Source organism: Takifugu flavidus, chromosome 20 (assembly GCF_003711565.1).
Source record: "Takifugu flavidus isolate HTHZ2018 chromosome 20, ASM371156v2, whole genome shotgun sequence".
NCBI lineage: Eukaryota > Metazoa > Chordata > Actinopteri > Tetraodontiformes > Tetraodontidae > Takifugu > Takifugu flavidus.
This window is the reverse complement of record NC_079539.1, coordinates 6,597,325-6,610,988: the sequence shown is the minus strand read 5'-3', so window position 1 is coordinate 6,610,988 and position 13,664 is coordinate 6,597,325. Positions and strand designations below refer to the sequence as shown.

The 13,664-nt window shown below is 52.6% G+C and overlaps 2 protein-coding genes across 3 annotated transcripts in view; one reads left to right on the top strand and one right to left on the bottom strand.

Moving 5' to 3' along the window:
• Positions 1-9,810, bottom strand: part of LOC130516741 (protein unc-13 homolog B-like) — a 37,074-nt gene extending 27,264 nt beyond the window's left edge. Inside the window, exons 1-7 of one of the 2 annotated variants that reach the window (XM_057017924.1) lie at positions 9,540-9,810; positions 6,100-6,129; positions 3,273-3,372; positions 1,325-1,442; positions 1,075-1,198; positions 125-198; positions 4-55 (exon numbers count right to left, since the gene is read on the bottom strand). In XM_057017924.1, the coding sequence (XP_056873904.1) occupies positions 4-55; positions 125-198; positions 1,075-1,198; positions 1,325-1,442; positions 3,273-3,372; positions 6,100-6,129; positions 9,540-9,561 (520 nt within the window). In that variant the 5' untranslated portion in view covers positions 9,562-9,810. Of the gene's footprint in view, positions 1-3; positions 199-1,050; positions 1,199-1,324; positions 1,443-3,272; positions 3,373-6,099; positions 6,130-9,539 lie in introns of both variants that reach the window. The other variant, XM_057017923.1, reaches the window with a different exon arrangement.
• A 747-nt stretch (positions 9,811-10,557) lies between these two features.
• On the top strand, positions 10,558-13,653 carry stoml2 (stomatin (EPB72)-like 2). Its single transcript, XM_057017929.1, has 10 exons — positions 10,558-10,748; positions 11,353-11,505; positions 11,572-11,671; positions 11,811-11,869; positions 11,942-12,043; positions 12,117-12,251; positions 12,329-12,473; positions 12,559-12,638; positions 12,718-12,846; positions 12,918-13,653. Exons 1-10 carry the CDS (start codon positions 10,707-10,709, stop codon positions 13,035-13,037), a joined length of 1,065 nt encoding a protein of 354 aa, XP_056873909.1. The 5' UTR covers positions 10,558-10,706; the 3' UTR covers positions 13,038-13,653.
• The last annotated feature ends 11 nt before the right edge of the window (positions 13,654-13,664 follow it).

The window sequence follows — 13,664 nt, the reverse complement described above, 5'->3', positions numbered from 1 at the left end:
CACAGCACTGGGAGGCAGCAAACGGGAGCGGGTGACTCTCGTCCGGCTGAGGGTACTGGAGGAGAGAGGAGATCTGTAAGCAGGGGTGGAGCAGAGCACCCACTGAGCGACTCTTCGTCTTTACCTCCTCATCAATGCTCATGGTGTTGATCCATTCCAGTTTGCTGGTCCAGTACTGAGCTTCATCGTCTGGGATGTCTGCAAACATCACAGTTGTCACATGACTGGAATCATCTACAGCCACAAAAGCTCATAAATACACCTCACGTTCTAAAACCCACAAAGGTACTTGCATCTTATTTGAAAATGAATGAATTCAACATGTTCATGCAGGAGGATCTGCCACCGTCCTCAATCCCATAAGATATTCATGCCTGTTTAATTTCTCATGAATAAGGAGACGAAAACAGCTCACAGAGATGTTCTCAAACAGACGTGTAGAACCTTTACGTTCCCCCAGGTGAACATTTGAAAGCAAAGTCAGGTCATGCCGCTGGCGTGGCCTGAAGCATCAGGAGGCTGACGAGGGAACGTGCACACAAAGGCTGCATCTTCAGAGAGCCGCTGGGCCGCCGCTGGGCCGCCGCTGGGTCACCGCGGCCTCGAGCCCTCTTTAAAAACAGTGAGAAGCTCGGCAGCACACAGGCAGCTCTGCCTTTGATGACCGCTGATCAAAGAGATCTGACAGAACCGAAGGAGGAGCCATGAAAGCAGCATCCGCTCTGGTTTATTCCCACACCAGCCAAGGAGGCGGCGCCAAAGGTCAGAGACAGACGCTGAAGCCCTCCGAGGTGTGAGGATGGACTAGGACACGGTCCCAGTCCACACAACTGAAAGCTGATCTGGGCCACAAACAGATCCGGAGCAATATTCCGATCTGTGCGTGCTGCTGCTGGAATCGCCAGATGTCAGATGTTCCTCAGCGGAGCTCCGACCGCTGACATTTCAGCAGGGAACACGCGTGGCCTTTGAGTCTGATTTGGCCCAAAGGGAACAGAATCGATGCTGCGCTCGCTGTCACAGCAGGTCGCTTTCTAACCTCGGACTCACTGAAAACAGGCTGGAAGCTCTCACCGAACGGCAGCTCGAAGCGAGTGTCCAGCAGCAGCCGGTGAGGAGTCGGGTTCTTGGTGCCGTAGATCTCATCTGCCTTCATCAGGACCTCCGCGTCCAGGAAGATCCAGTCGCCAGAACCCTCCTGGAAGAACAGACAGAGAAGAAGAGGTCAGATTTGCCTCCATAGATACTGAAAAGCAGCGAAGATTCCCGATTCTGTCTGATTTATTAAACATCCTCAACAAGCCAGCAGCACCAGAATCCAGACCTCCTCTGACTGTCGGACGCTCTTCAGAGGGATCCAGGCTGTCCCCACCATCGTGTCCCAGATGAGGCCTTTGTTCCACACCTCCACGATCAGTCCCAGATCCAAACGGTTGATCTCACTGGGGGAAAAGGTTCAAAATGAGCTCCTCCAAACACAAAAACAGCTCAGCCAACGTTGGTAAGTTCTCACGTCCGCTTCAGTCAGCTGGACGTGATGGTCGGAGGAGAAGAAAGGGAAACATGAAAGGGGCATTAGCATCTTCTAGAGCGGCGCTTCTGCAGCAAACAAAGGGGCTAAAAGATCAAAGCAGAGCAGCTCATCAAGGGTGGAGCAGGTGGAGTCCAGGTGCATCCGTCCGTCCATCATCCGTCCGTCCATCCACCCATCCATCATCCCTCCATCATCCCTCCACCCACCCACCAATCCCTCCATCCACACCCAACCAAAACCCATCCATGCCATCACCATCCCTTCACCACCCACCCATCCCTCCATCCATCCCTCCATCCACCCCTCCATCCACCCATCCCTCCATCCACCCCTCCATCCACCCATCATCATCCATCCACCCATCCTCCATCCACCCCTCCATCCACCATCCCTCCCTCCATCCACCCCTCCACCCATCCCTCCCTCCATCACCCCTCCACCCACCCATCCTCCATCCATCCATCCATACCCATCCCTCCATCCACCCATCCCTCCATCCACCCATCCCTCCATCCATCCACCCCTCATCCATCCTTTCGTCCCTTTTAAACCACAGTCAAGATCTTCTTATCACATTTTAGGCCACTTCATCCACACCTGCTGCTTCGGGCACCTTCTTCCATCTGTTCAGCTGAGCTGAAGGTCGTGGGGACACAGGAGTCTCCTGTCTGAAGACGTTTGTCTCATATCTGATCTTTGCGTGTGTTTGCTGCTCGCCTCTGACCCCCGAGCAGCTGCAGCGTGGTGACGCACGCCGCTGCCCACGGTTCCCTCTTTAAATGGCGTTTCGGGTGGACCCCTCCTCTGCTGCCTGGACCTCATTCCTCGCTATCATCTGTTTCAGGATTATGGGGTCTTCGTGGTCAACCTGTCCTGGTCAACAATTGTGGGTCAAAGGTCACAGGTGGGCAGCGGGGCGTCTCTTCCTGTCTGCTCCTGCTGAGTCAGCGTTTTTTGCTGCGGTTTCTGGTGACGTCACAAAACACCCCGGCAACCGAGGTAAGTGGACGGACTGAAAGGGGCGGGGCTTAATGGTGGGCCCCACCGTCCATGTCGGGATGAGTTCTATCAAGTTGGACTTCCAGGCTAAAAGAGTTCATTTCAAAGAATTCATCATTTTAAAAGTGGGTTTCATCAGTTTTCTAGAATAATGAATCCCTGGAGACGGGGAACAGCCAATAATCCTCCTAATAAGAATCTTTCCAAAATACCCACAATCCTCAGGGGAACTTTTCACTGTTTCTGTTGGTAACAGCAGAATCTGAGCGGACAGGTCGTTCGTGAGGGCTGGAAAAACAAACAGCGGCCAGAAGAGCCAGTTCACAAAAGACAAACAATGACACAGCGAGGCGCTGCCGCTCCCATCGCCATGGATACCTTTCAGAGGGAAAGTAAATGAGGAAATTAAAACAATGAATTACGAGGAGGAAACAAGCAACAGCTGCTTATCAGGACACGGTCCACGAAGAGGATGAGGACATTCGAAACAGATCACACGCAAGGATCACGTCAACATTCATGAAAACACCAGTTAAAGAGATAAAATTCATTTATGAGCGAATGAATGTAGGTTGGGGATGATTCCTTATCTAAAACCTTTGGGAGCAATCTGTTAATAACCTTTAATTATTAGTGTCTGTGATTAATTAAAGGGGAATTAGCAGGGTCCCTGTGTGTGTGTGTGTGTGTGTGTGTGTGTGGTGTGTGTGTGTGTGTGTGTGTGTGTGGAATGACTCACAACATGAAGTCCTGCTCCCAGCACGGCTGGTCGCCGCGGACCGTGATGGTCGTACTTTTGACATTCTGCACCTTCAGCGTCACGTAGGTGTTAAATTTGTCTGAGAACAGAAACAGAAGCTCTAATTAGTTAGAAAATTATTTTCCTTAAACCACATGATTGATGGAGACAACTTTAGGAGCCTCTTGAGAGTGTGTGTGTGTGTGTGTGTGTGTGTGTGTGTGTGTGTGTGTGTGTGTGTGTGTGTGTGTGTGTGTGTGCGCGCGCGTGTTGCGAGTGAAAGGAAGAGAGCAGCTACGTTAGCAGTTAGCAAGCGAAGACAACCAACGACATGGATGTTTGCTGCACGGATCTGAGGCACCGACTTTTAATTTAACTCTTAGGTTGGATAAATGTAGCAAGGATTCATTTTTTAACACACACACACACACACACACACACACACACACACACACACACACACACACACACACACCACACACACACACACACACACGACATCCTGTCAGCCAGGAAGCAGCCCATGATTGGCTGAAAGCGTTTCCAGCTCAGCGAACTGTTGCAGGTGATCTGCTGCCAACTGTCCCTTTAAAACCAGATTAGACTTTGAAACTGACCAGGCCGCCTCTACTTTGGATCAGCAGATAAACCCCCCTCCCCCACCCCCACCCCCACCCCCACCAGGCCACACTGAGCAGGCAAAATGACCCCATTAATGTGAGAGCCGACGCTCAAACGGCGCCCTCTATGGACCCTCTACAACAGAGCAAGGTCAAGGTTCCTGCCAGGCCCGAAACCACCATCAAAACCTCGTCAGCCGCGCCACAGCGGCGGTCAGCACGGGGGCGGAGCCAGGAGGGGCGTGGGGGAGGATTAGACCCCTCGTGACACAGCCGGCGCCATCATGGAGGAGGAGGCGGGCCAGCACGTGCCTGCCCTCCCGCTCTGCCACACATCCCGAATGTGCTTGTTCCTGATCCCACACTGGCGCTACAGCCGGTGGCTTGATGGGAGAATCCCAGGAAAGCTGCTCTGGATGGTTGACGGGCCTGAAACCTGGTTTGATGCGTCTGTAAACCATCCGTAAAAGACCGATAAATATAAAAGTGTTAGGTGTTTAACGAGCAGCAGCCTCAACGGGTCAGAAATGTCCCCAAACACCTCCAGCCTGTCCAGGAAGCACTGGTCTGGTGCTGCTGGGTTACTGCGCACGCACGCACCACGCACGCACGCACGCACGCACACACGCACATGTGTGGGAAATAATCAGCTGCTCTGATCACCTGACCCCGCTGGACAGATTCTCCTGGTAACCGTGGCGACATCCTGAAACGTTTGCTGAGCAGCTGATAAGGAAAGACAGGTGGATCAGAGAGGAGCTGAGATCAAAGAGCCAAGATCAAAAAGCTGAGATCAAAACGCTGAGATCAAAGAGCCAAGATCAAAAAGCTGAGATCAAAGAGCTGAGATCAAAGAGCCAAGATCAAAAAGCTGAGATCAAAACGCTGAGATCAAGAGCCGAGATCAAAAAGCTGAGATCAAAGAGCCAAGATCAAAGAGCTGAGATCAAAGAGCTGAGATCAAAAAGCTGAGATCAAAAAGCTGAAGACTCATAGGTCCTCTTCCTTCCTCTTCCTCCTTCCTCCCTCCTCTTCCTTCCTGTTCCTCCTTCCTCCCTCCTCCTCTTTCTCCTCTTCCTCTCTCCTCTCCTCCTCTTCTTCCTCTTCCTCCTTCTCTCCTCCTTCTCTTCCTCCCTCCACTTCCTCCCTCCCTCCTCTTCCTTCCTCTTCCTCCTTCCTCACATCAACTCGATTGTCTTCATCCATTATTGATCGATGATGAGTTTCCAATAAATAAGTCAAAGAAGATGCAGGCAGATGGAAGAATGACATTTCAAATTCAAACTGCTCGTCAATCTTGCATGAGACAGAAGAGCGAGCCCAGAAAACACACGCACACACACACACACACACCCACACACACACACACACACGCACACACACACACACGCACACACACGCATCCTTATACTTCTATCTTTGTGAGGACTTTTATGGACAATATATTACCCAGCCCTTAACTGGAAGCCCAACCCTCCCAACTCACCCCACATCCCTGATCCAGTCCTCACCAGAACCTTAAAAAGTGTTATCCCCCAAACTGTCCTTTGGAGCTGTGAGGACTGGCCAAAATGTCCTCACTTTGCTAGCAAAATGGTGTGTGCTTTGGTGTGTGACAAAGCGTGTGTGAGAAAAAACAATTCACGCTTTAGATGAGATGAATAAACATTCCCAGAATTCCCTGGAAACACGCTGGACTCTCACTGCCGAAGCTTCATCCCAGAGCAAAGAGAAGGTTTGTTCAGAGGGAGGTGATGGATCAGCTGAATCCGCCCTGATGTTTGCTGTGGGACGCTCAGAGCGAGCGCACGACACACGTGCACACTCTGCCCCTACAGAGCCGGAGAGGTCGTCACCACTGACGGTGACCTCACAAAGCAGCAGGACGGCTAATTAACTTTAGCAGCTAACGAGAACAAGTTGGTCCAGGACAGAGCGGGAAAATAACCACGGTGATGCCCCGCCCACTGGGAATGTCAGGGGCTTATGGGAAGGTGTGAGGCGGAACACCAGGAGGATCTGTTGAGGACTTAACAGGCAGCGAGCTAATCTCACCTCCCATACAAGGACTGGATTACGTCATACCTGGCTGACAGGTGTGTGTGTGTGTGTGTGTGTGTGTGTGGTGTGTGTGTGTGTGTGTGTGCGTGCGTGCGTGCGTGCGTGTGCGTGCGCGTGTGCGTGTGCGCGTGTGTGTGTGCACTCACCTGGAGATCCCTGGAGTTTGGCCTTTTTCACTGCAACACAAACAGACAGAGTTGAGGCAGGATTCATCTCTCGATTCCGCAGAGACACAAAAATCCCAATTTCTGGATTTGAGGTAAAAGTAATGTGACGAGGGACGATCAGACGTGATCCGGGTCACAGCAGCTGGAGGACGGGACCGGGACAGACGGGACCGGGACAGATGGGACCGGGACAGACGGACAGGGACAGACGGGACCAGGACAGACGGGACCAGGACAGACTGGACAGGGACAGATGGGACCGGGACAGATGGGACAGGGACAGATGGGACCGGGACAGACGGGACCGGAACAGACGGGACAGGGACAGATGGGACCGGGACAGACGGGACCGGAACAGATGGGACGGGGACAGATGGGACAGGGACAGACGGGACTGGGACAGATGGGACGGGGACAGACGGGACGGGGACAGATGGGACTGGGACAGACGGGACGGGGACAGACGGGACAGGGACAGATGGGACCGGGACAGATGGGACCGGGACAGACGGGACAGACGGGACCGGGACAGACGGGACCGGACAGACGGGACAGGGACAGATGGGACCGGGACAGACGGGACCGGAACAGATGGGACGGGGACAGATGGGACAGGGACAGACGGGACTGGGACAGATGGGACGGGGACAGATGGGACCGGGACAGACAGGACAGACGGGACCGGGACAGACGGGACCGGAACAGACGGACGGGGACAGACGGGACGGGGACAGATGTGTCCGGGACAGACGGGACTGGGACAGATGGGACCGGAACAGACGGGACGGGGACAGACGGGACTGGGACAGATGGGACCGGAACAGACGGGACGGGGACAGATGGGACAGGGACAGACGGGACGGGGACAGACGGGACGGGGACAGATGTGTCCGGGACAGACGGGACGGGGACAGATGGGACAGGGACAGATGGGACAGACCAGCGGTCTCTGCTGCGAGCCGCCATCTTGGGCGCCACAGTCGTGGGCCGGAGGCTCCGCAGGGATTACTGCTGCTTCAGTAAATCTCTGAGCCGGCAGATGGACGGATGAGGGACATTTGATATTTTCATCTGCTGGCAGCTCGTCACAATCTTTCCATGTGAAAAATGACCCACGGCCGCGACCTTTGACCCCAATCACAATGAGGGAGGGAGCCGACTCCTGGCCGTCGTGAACCACTTCCTGTCTCAGGATGATCCGCCTGAAGGGGAACAGGAAGCCTGGGGACGAGTCTTTGACACCGAGGCCTCCCTGATGATGACGCCCTTTCAAAATAAAGGTCACGCACAGCTTTAGCGTCCAGGTTTCTGGACGCGTTGCACTTTAGTTTAGTTCCTGTTCCTGATCAAAGGTGGGCTCACGGAGGAGGAACAGGAAGTGACATCACGGCAGCGTGGTGGATCTGATCAGGTGGAGAGTGAGCAACAGATGGCCGGAGGATTACTCCCTCAATCTCTACCATCATTTCGCTCTGTAGCCGCAGCTCAGCTCAGCCTGCGCTTGATCACATCACTCTGCTGAGCTCCCTCACACACACACGCACACACACACGCGCGCGCACGCACACACACGCACGCACACACACGCGCGCACGCACGCACACAGACACGCACACACACGCACACACACACACACACCACACACGCACACACACACACACGCACGCACGCACACACCCACACACACACGCACGCACACACACACACACACCCACACACACACGCGCGCACGCACACACACGCACGCACACACACGCGCGCACGCACGCACACAGACACGCACACACACGCACACACACACACACACACCACACGCACACACACACACACGCACGCACGCACACACCCACACACACACGCACGCACACACACACCACACACGCACACACACGCGCGCACGCACGCACACACACACACCACACACGCACACACACACACACACGCACGCACACACCCACACACACGCACACCCACGCGCGCACGTACACACACACACACACGCACGCACACACGCACACACACACACACCACACACACGCACGCACGCACACACACGCACACCACACACACACACACACACACACACACACGCACACACACACACACACACACACGCACACACGCACGCACACACGCACGCACGCACGCGCGCACACACACACGCACGCACGCACACACACACACACGCACGCACACACACACACACATTAGAGTGTGACTTCAGAGATCTGCAGCATGTTTTTTAGCTGAATAAACCTTCGGAGGTCAGAAACGTGCGGAGCCGCTAAAGAAGACGATGATTTTAGCGACTCGACGGGACGATAAACACGCTAAACGCTGGATTCTTGCTGAGACGTGAAGCAGAACTGGGCCACAAACCGATCATTGATTGATTATTGATTACTTGTGATGGGGCCTACCCCTTTCTAACATGCTAGCTGGTGGAGTCGCTCGCTGTGGCTAACTCTTCTCATCAACATGCCCCCAGAAGGTGATTCAAATGCTAATAACCACACTTCTAACCTCCTGTGTTGAAGCACAAACATGACGGTTGCTAACAGCTAGCACTGCCCTCAGCGAGGGAGAGCGTCTGGTCACATGTCTGAGAGGAGCCCCCCCCCAGGGTCCATGTGAGTTCACTCAGCCCTGCTCTACCTGATCAACAACCACCCACATGATCCGACACTGGTCTGCTGTGGACGGACTCCATCGCCATGGAGACGCAGCTTGATGAATATGCAGCCCAGTTAATGGGGGGGCTTTATCTGACAGCATCAATCAGAAAACAATAAAAGCGGACCAGAGACGCGGCTCCACAGGATCAGAGCGCTGATGAAGATGATCCGATTCCTAAAAGTTTGGGTGAAAAATGAGCTTTTGATCATTTCTGGGGGCCTCAAATCCGAATCTGCCGACTCTCCTGGAGCACGAAAGTGCAGCGCGTTCCTGCTGTCGGTGCTGCTGCGGGGGCCAGGGAGGGCCAGTGGGGGCCAGCAGGGCCCAGCAGGGGCCAGTGGGGGCCAGCGGGGGCCAGCGGGGGCCCAGAGGGGGCCAGTGGGCCCCCTGGATCCCTCAGAATCACCTCTTCTCCAATTGGAAACTTTGCTCTTTTTTCTGCTGCTACAACAATGTTCACGCAACAAGATGAATCACTCAAAAAGAACTAAATAATAATAATAATAATCATAATAATCATAATCATAAACTGTCCTGAGCAGCTGGGTGGTGAAGCTGCGGCTCAAGAAGCTGTTTGCTTAAAACAGCTGTTGGAATTGAGAAGATCCCAGATTGAAAGAATCGCCGGAAGCTGAAGCGTTTGTGTGTCTGGAGTTCGGAACTCACCTCGGTTCTGCGGTTACAGATTTGTGCGGTTATTGGACAGAAATGCGGTCAAACCTGAAGCGGCAGATCAAAGTTACCTCTGACGCACAGCAGCGACATGGCAGCGTCCCGACACCGTCCTGGTTCCGCAAACGGGCTTTCAGACCACAGCGAGCGGCTCCGGGCTCATTCTCAGCTCCGCCTCGTCCCTCTCGGCTCCGATTCGGTGAGTTCAGGCGGGTTTGTGACGCTGGACTCGGGCAGAGAGCTGCGGCCCCCCCGCCATGATTGAAACTCTCATCACCGCTCCGGACTGAAGAGAAGCCTGAGGGCACCGGGGGGCGGGGCTGGGCACCTGTTACTGACGTCTGCGTCCACCAATGAGCGGGCAGGACGGGGCCGGGGGCGGGGCCACGCCCCTGAGCAGGTGTATGACGCCACGGATCGGATCGGATCGGATCGGATCGGATCGGATCCCACGGATCGGATCCACGCAACTTTCTGGAGTTGTGAAAGTTATTTTTGTTTTTGTGGGATTACTATTAACACCCCCCCCTCTTTATGAATACATTTATAAATGAACTGTTCTTTTCTAGGATTGTTCAAAACTGGCCGTATAAAAGTTAAAATTAATAGCGCTGCATTATGTTGAATAACTTTAATAACATGTTTCTTTCAGAAATTGATCATTTCAGGAGATTTTATTTGTAGCTCCAGTTCCATTGATGACCAATTAGTTATCAAAAGAAGTTTGAAAGTTTAGGTTTCAATGTCTATACACTAGATTATTCTAAATTTATGATATAATCGTGGTTATGATTTGTTCCGTGTACTTGGTTTGAATGAATCGGAGAAAGATTTAGTTGACCTGAGGCGGAGATTAAATCAGACCGAGATTTCCTAAACTAGAGCCCCATCTTGTGGTTACACGAAGTCATTACAGCATCAAATATTCATTTTTAGTTTTAGTTTAATTTTGCTTTATTATTTTGCTTTACAAATGTGTTCTCGCCATATCTGTGTATTGATTGCTGTAAATATCTATATCCAAAAAAAGCAGTAAAATCAAGCAATGTTACGTGATATTTGGGCTACCGGAACTACGGTTGTTGGTTCTCGTGGCCACCGGACTTTTGCAGCGTTGCACCACTGACGTAACGTTCATTTCCTGATCGGTAAGGGTCACACATGAGCGCAGAGTAGAGTTCGAGTCCAGGTTTCGGAACCCAAACATTCCAAAATAACAAGCGAACTCGGCGCCAAGGATGTTACGGACACTGTGTCGGGCCGGCGGGGTTCTGCTGCAGGTAAGTTGGGCGCCAAACATCGGTCCGTCCAGCGGGTTAGCTCGTTGCTACATTAAATAAAAGTTAGCAGCGCCGCAATTCTTGCATAAACCGCGTAAAAGGGGTTCTAAATCATGCTCCTATTGTGGGATAAAACTGGAAAAAAACTCTATTTTCTTCCATTCAGGGCAAATGATTGAGTGATTATAGCATTATCGATCTAACTAATCAATAGATCCTATATTGAATTTAGAAATTACAATAAAAACCGTTTACTTGCAATAGTATGTAGAGTGTTGGAAATAATAAATAGTAAATAATCAGAGTCTATGAATTAGGCTATTTAAACGTTGTCTAAGACATTTGTTGTCAGATTAATTCACAATTAAAGCCGTTTCTGACAGGCTGAGGGGGTGTTAGAGGCTGAAATGTGTGTTCCTGTGTTGCATCAGGAAACCAGCTGATGTGTTGGGAGAGATGATTTTGGGGTTCCACACGCCTAATTTCCTTTTCAATGCTGTCATTTATGTTGGAAAACGAGCTCGTTGTGGTGAAGATTCAGACTTTACTGTGTCGCGAGTTCCTAAAAGTTGTCTGTGTTGAACTTTCTTGCATTAACCTGCAGCAGAGCCAGCGAACCGGGCCGAGGTTGTGGGCCACAGCAGCCCAGCAGCGGTGGGCGTCGAGCCTGCCCATGAACACCGTGGTCCTGTTTGTGCCCCAGCAGGAGGCCTGGGTGGTGGAGAGGATGGGTCGCTTCCACCGGATCCTGGAGCCGGTACCTGTCAGGTTATTGTCCAGAAGGGGGCGCTGCTGCGGGGTATTAACTCGAGTTTTCGTTTAGGGCTTGAACTTCCTCATTCCCATCCTGGATCGGATTCGCTACGTGCAGAGTCTGAAGGAGATTGTGATTGACGTCCCGGAGCAGTCGGCAGTTTCTCTGGGTGCGTAACGACCAATTACACGGAGCGATGAGGTCATAGTGAAACGGGATAAACTCCCGATGGGCAGAACTCATTTAAGAGGAATAAAGGGGGGCGCTTATGGCTGTGGGCTTCATCGGTTCCTTTGTTTTCACAACAGATAATGTGACGCTACAGATTGATGGAGTTCTGTACCTGAGGATCCTGGACCCCTTTAAGGTACGTCCAGAACAAGCTGGGCAGAGTTTCAGCGAATCGACACCTTCTGATCAAAAACGCCCTTTTCACCAGGCGAGTTACGGCGTGGAGGATCCAGAATACGCCGTCACCCAGCTGGCTCAGACCACCATGCGCTCGGAGCTCGGCAAGCTGACGCTGGACAAAGTCTTCAGGGTAACGGCCGCGTCTCCTCCTGCTGCCCTGGAGGCCGAGCGCAGAAACGCTCCTGACCGCTCTGCTTTCACAGGAACGAGAGTCCCTCAACTCCAACATCGTCCACTCCATCAACCAGGCGTCAGACGAGTGGGGCATCCGCTGCCTCCGGTACGAGATCAAGGACATAAACGTCCCCCCCCGGGTCAAAGAGTCCATGCAGATGCAGGTGAGCCCAGCAGAATTCAGGCGGGCTTGACTGTCCGGAAAACAGTCGGAAACGGGTTCTGTTGCTCGGCCCTGCAGGTGGAGGCTGAACGCAAGAAGAGAGCCACGGTGCTGGAGTCCGAGGGGACGAGGGAGGCGGCCATCAACATCGCCGAGGGGCGGAAACAAGCTCAGATTCTGGCCTCGGAGGGCGAAAAGGCAGAGCGGATCAATAAAGCCCTCGGTGGGTTCCTTGACTGGCGTTGGGCGGCGCACAGTTGCTTTGATCTAAGGGTTAACGTGGCGTTTGCACACCTGCGCTCCCACAGGTGAGGCCCAGGCGGTCGTGGCCAAAGCGGACGCCAAGTCGAAGGCCATCCGGGTCCTGTCGGAGGCTCTGTCCCAGCAGGTGAGCCGCTGCTGCGGGTCCCCAGACCCCATCACAGAGGGCTCGTTTGCACCGAATGAGTTTGTTTTGCGTCCCGCAGAACGGAAACGCAGCCGCATCGCTGAGCGTGGCAGAGCAGTATGTCTCCGCCTTCTCGCAGCTCGCCAAGGAGTCCAACACCATCCTGCTGCCCAACAACACCGGCGACGTCAGCGGGATGGTCGCACAGGTAATGAGGCATGAAGAGACGTGCTCCTTTTGTGCTCCTAACCCTAACGGCCCCCCTGTTCACACACTCAGGCTATGAGCATCTACAGCACGCTGGCCACGCCCAGACCAGCAACGGCACGGGTGACGGCGGAGGAGGGGCCAGGCGAGGAGACGGAAGAGCCGACCAATCAGGCGTCGCCGTCTCATTAACGAAAACCACGAACGAACTCAGAGCAGCAGATGTTTGTTACTGCAGCTGTGAAGTGGCGCCGCTCCAACAGAGGATCGGCTGACTCGGCTGGAGGAAACGCCCAGAAGAACCTTCGCTGAGGTGTTTGTCTTGTTTTTCCAAACGTACGAGTCCCTGGAGTTTGAGGGATTTTTCTCTTGGAGATTCCTCCTGATTTCTTGACCTGCATCAGATCAGAGATTTTCATTTCAAATCTGCTTGTTTTGTGGTTGTTGTTTAATTGTGGAACTCTAACCAGTTGGAACGAGGGCCAAAGGCAAAATTTAAGGCTTAAAGTCGTTCTCACAAGCTAAATTCTTAAAACCAAAGGTCTAAAATTTTGAATCAAAAGGTAAAAATGAAATAATGAATCTTATGCTGACGTTAAATTTAATGGAGAAAAAACAACAACTGAAAGATGAAGTGTAGAGAAAAGAGTAAATATAAAAAGGTTAAATCTGTTCAGAACATCCTCAAACCTATCCACCTCCGTCTTTTCACTTATTTATTTCATTTACTTCTGTGATGTTTCCAGGAAATGTGGTCAAATGAGATGTAAACCGCTCTAAATGAAAATAAAATAAAAAAAATCACTCATTCAGGAGACT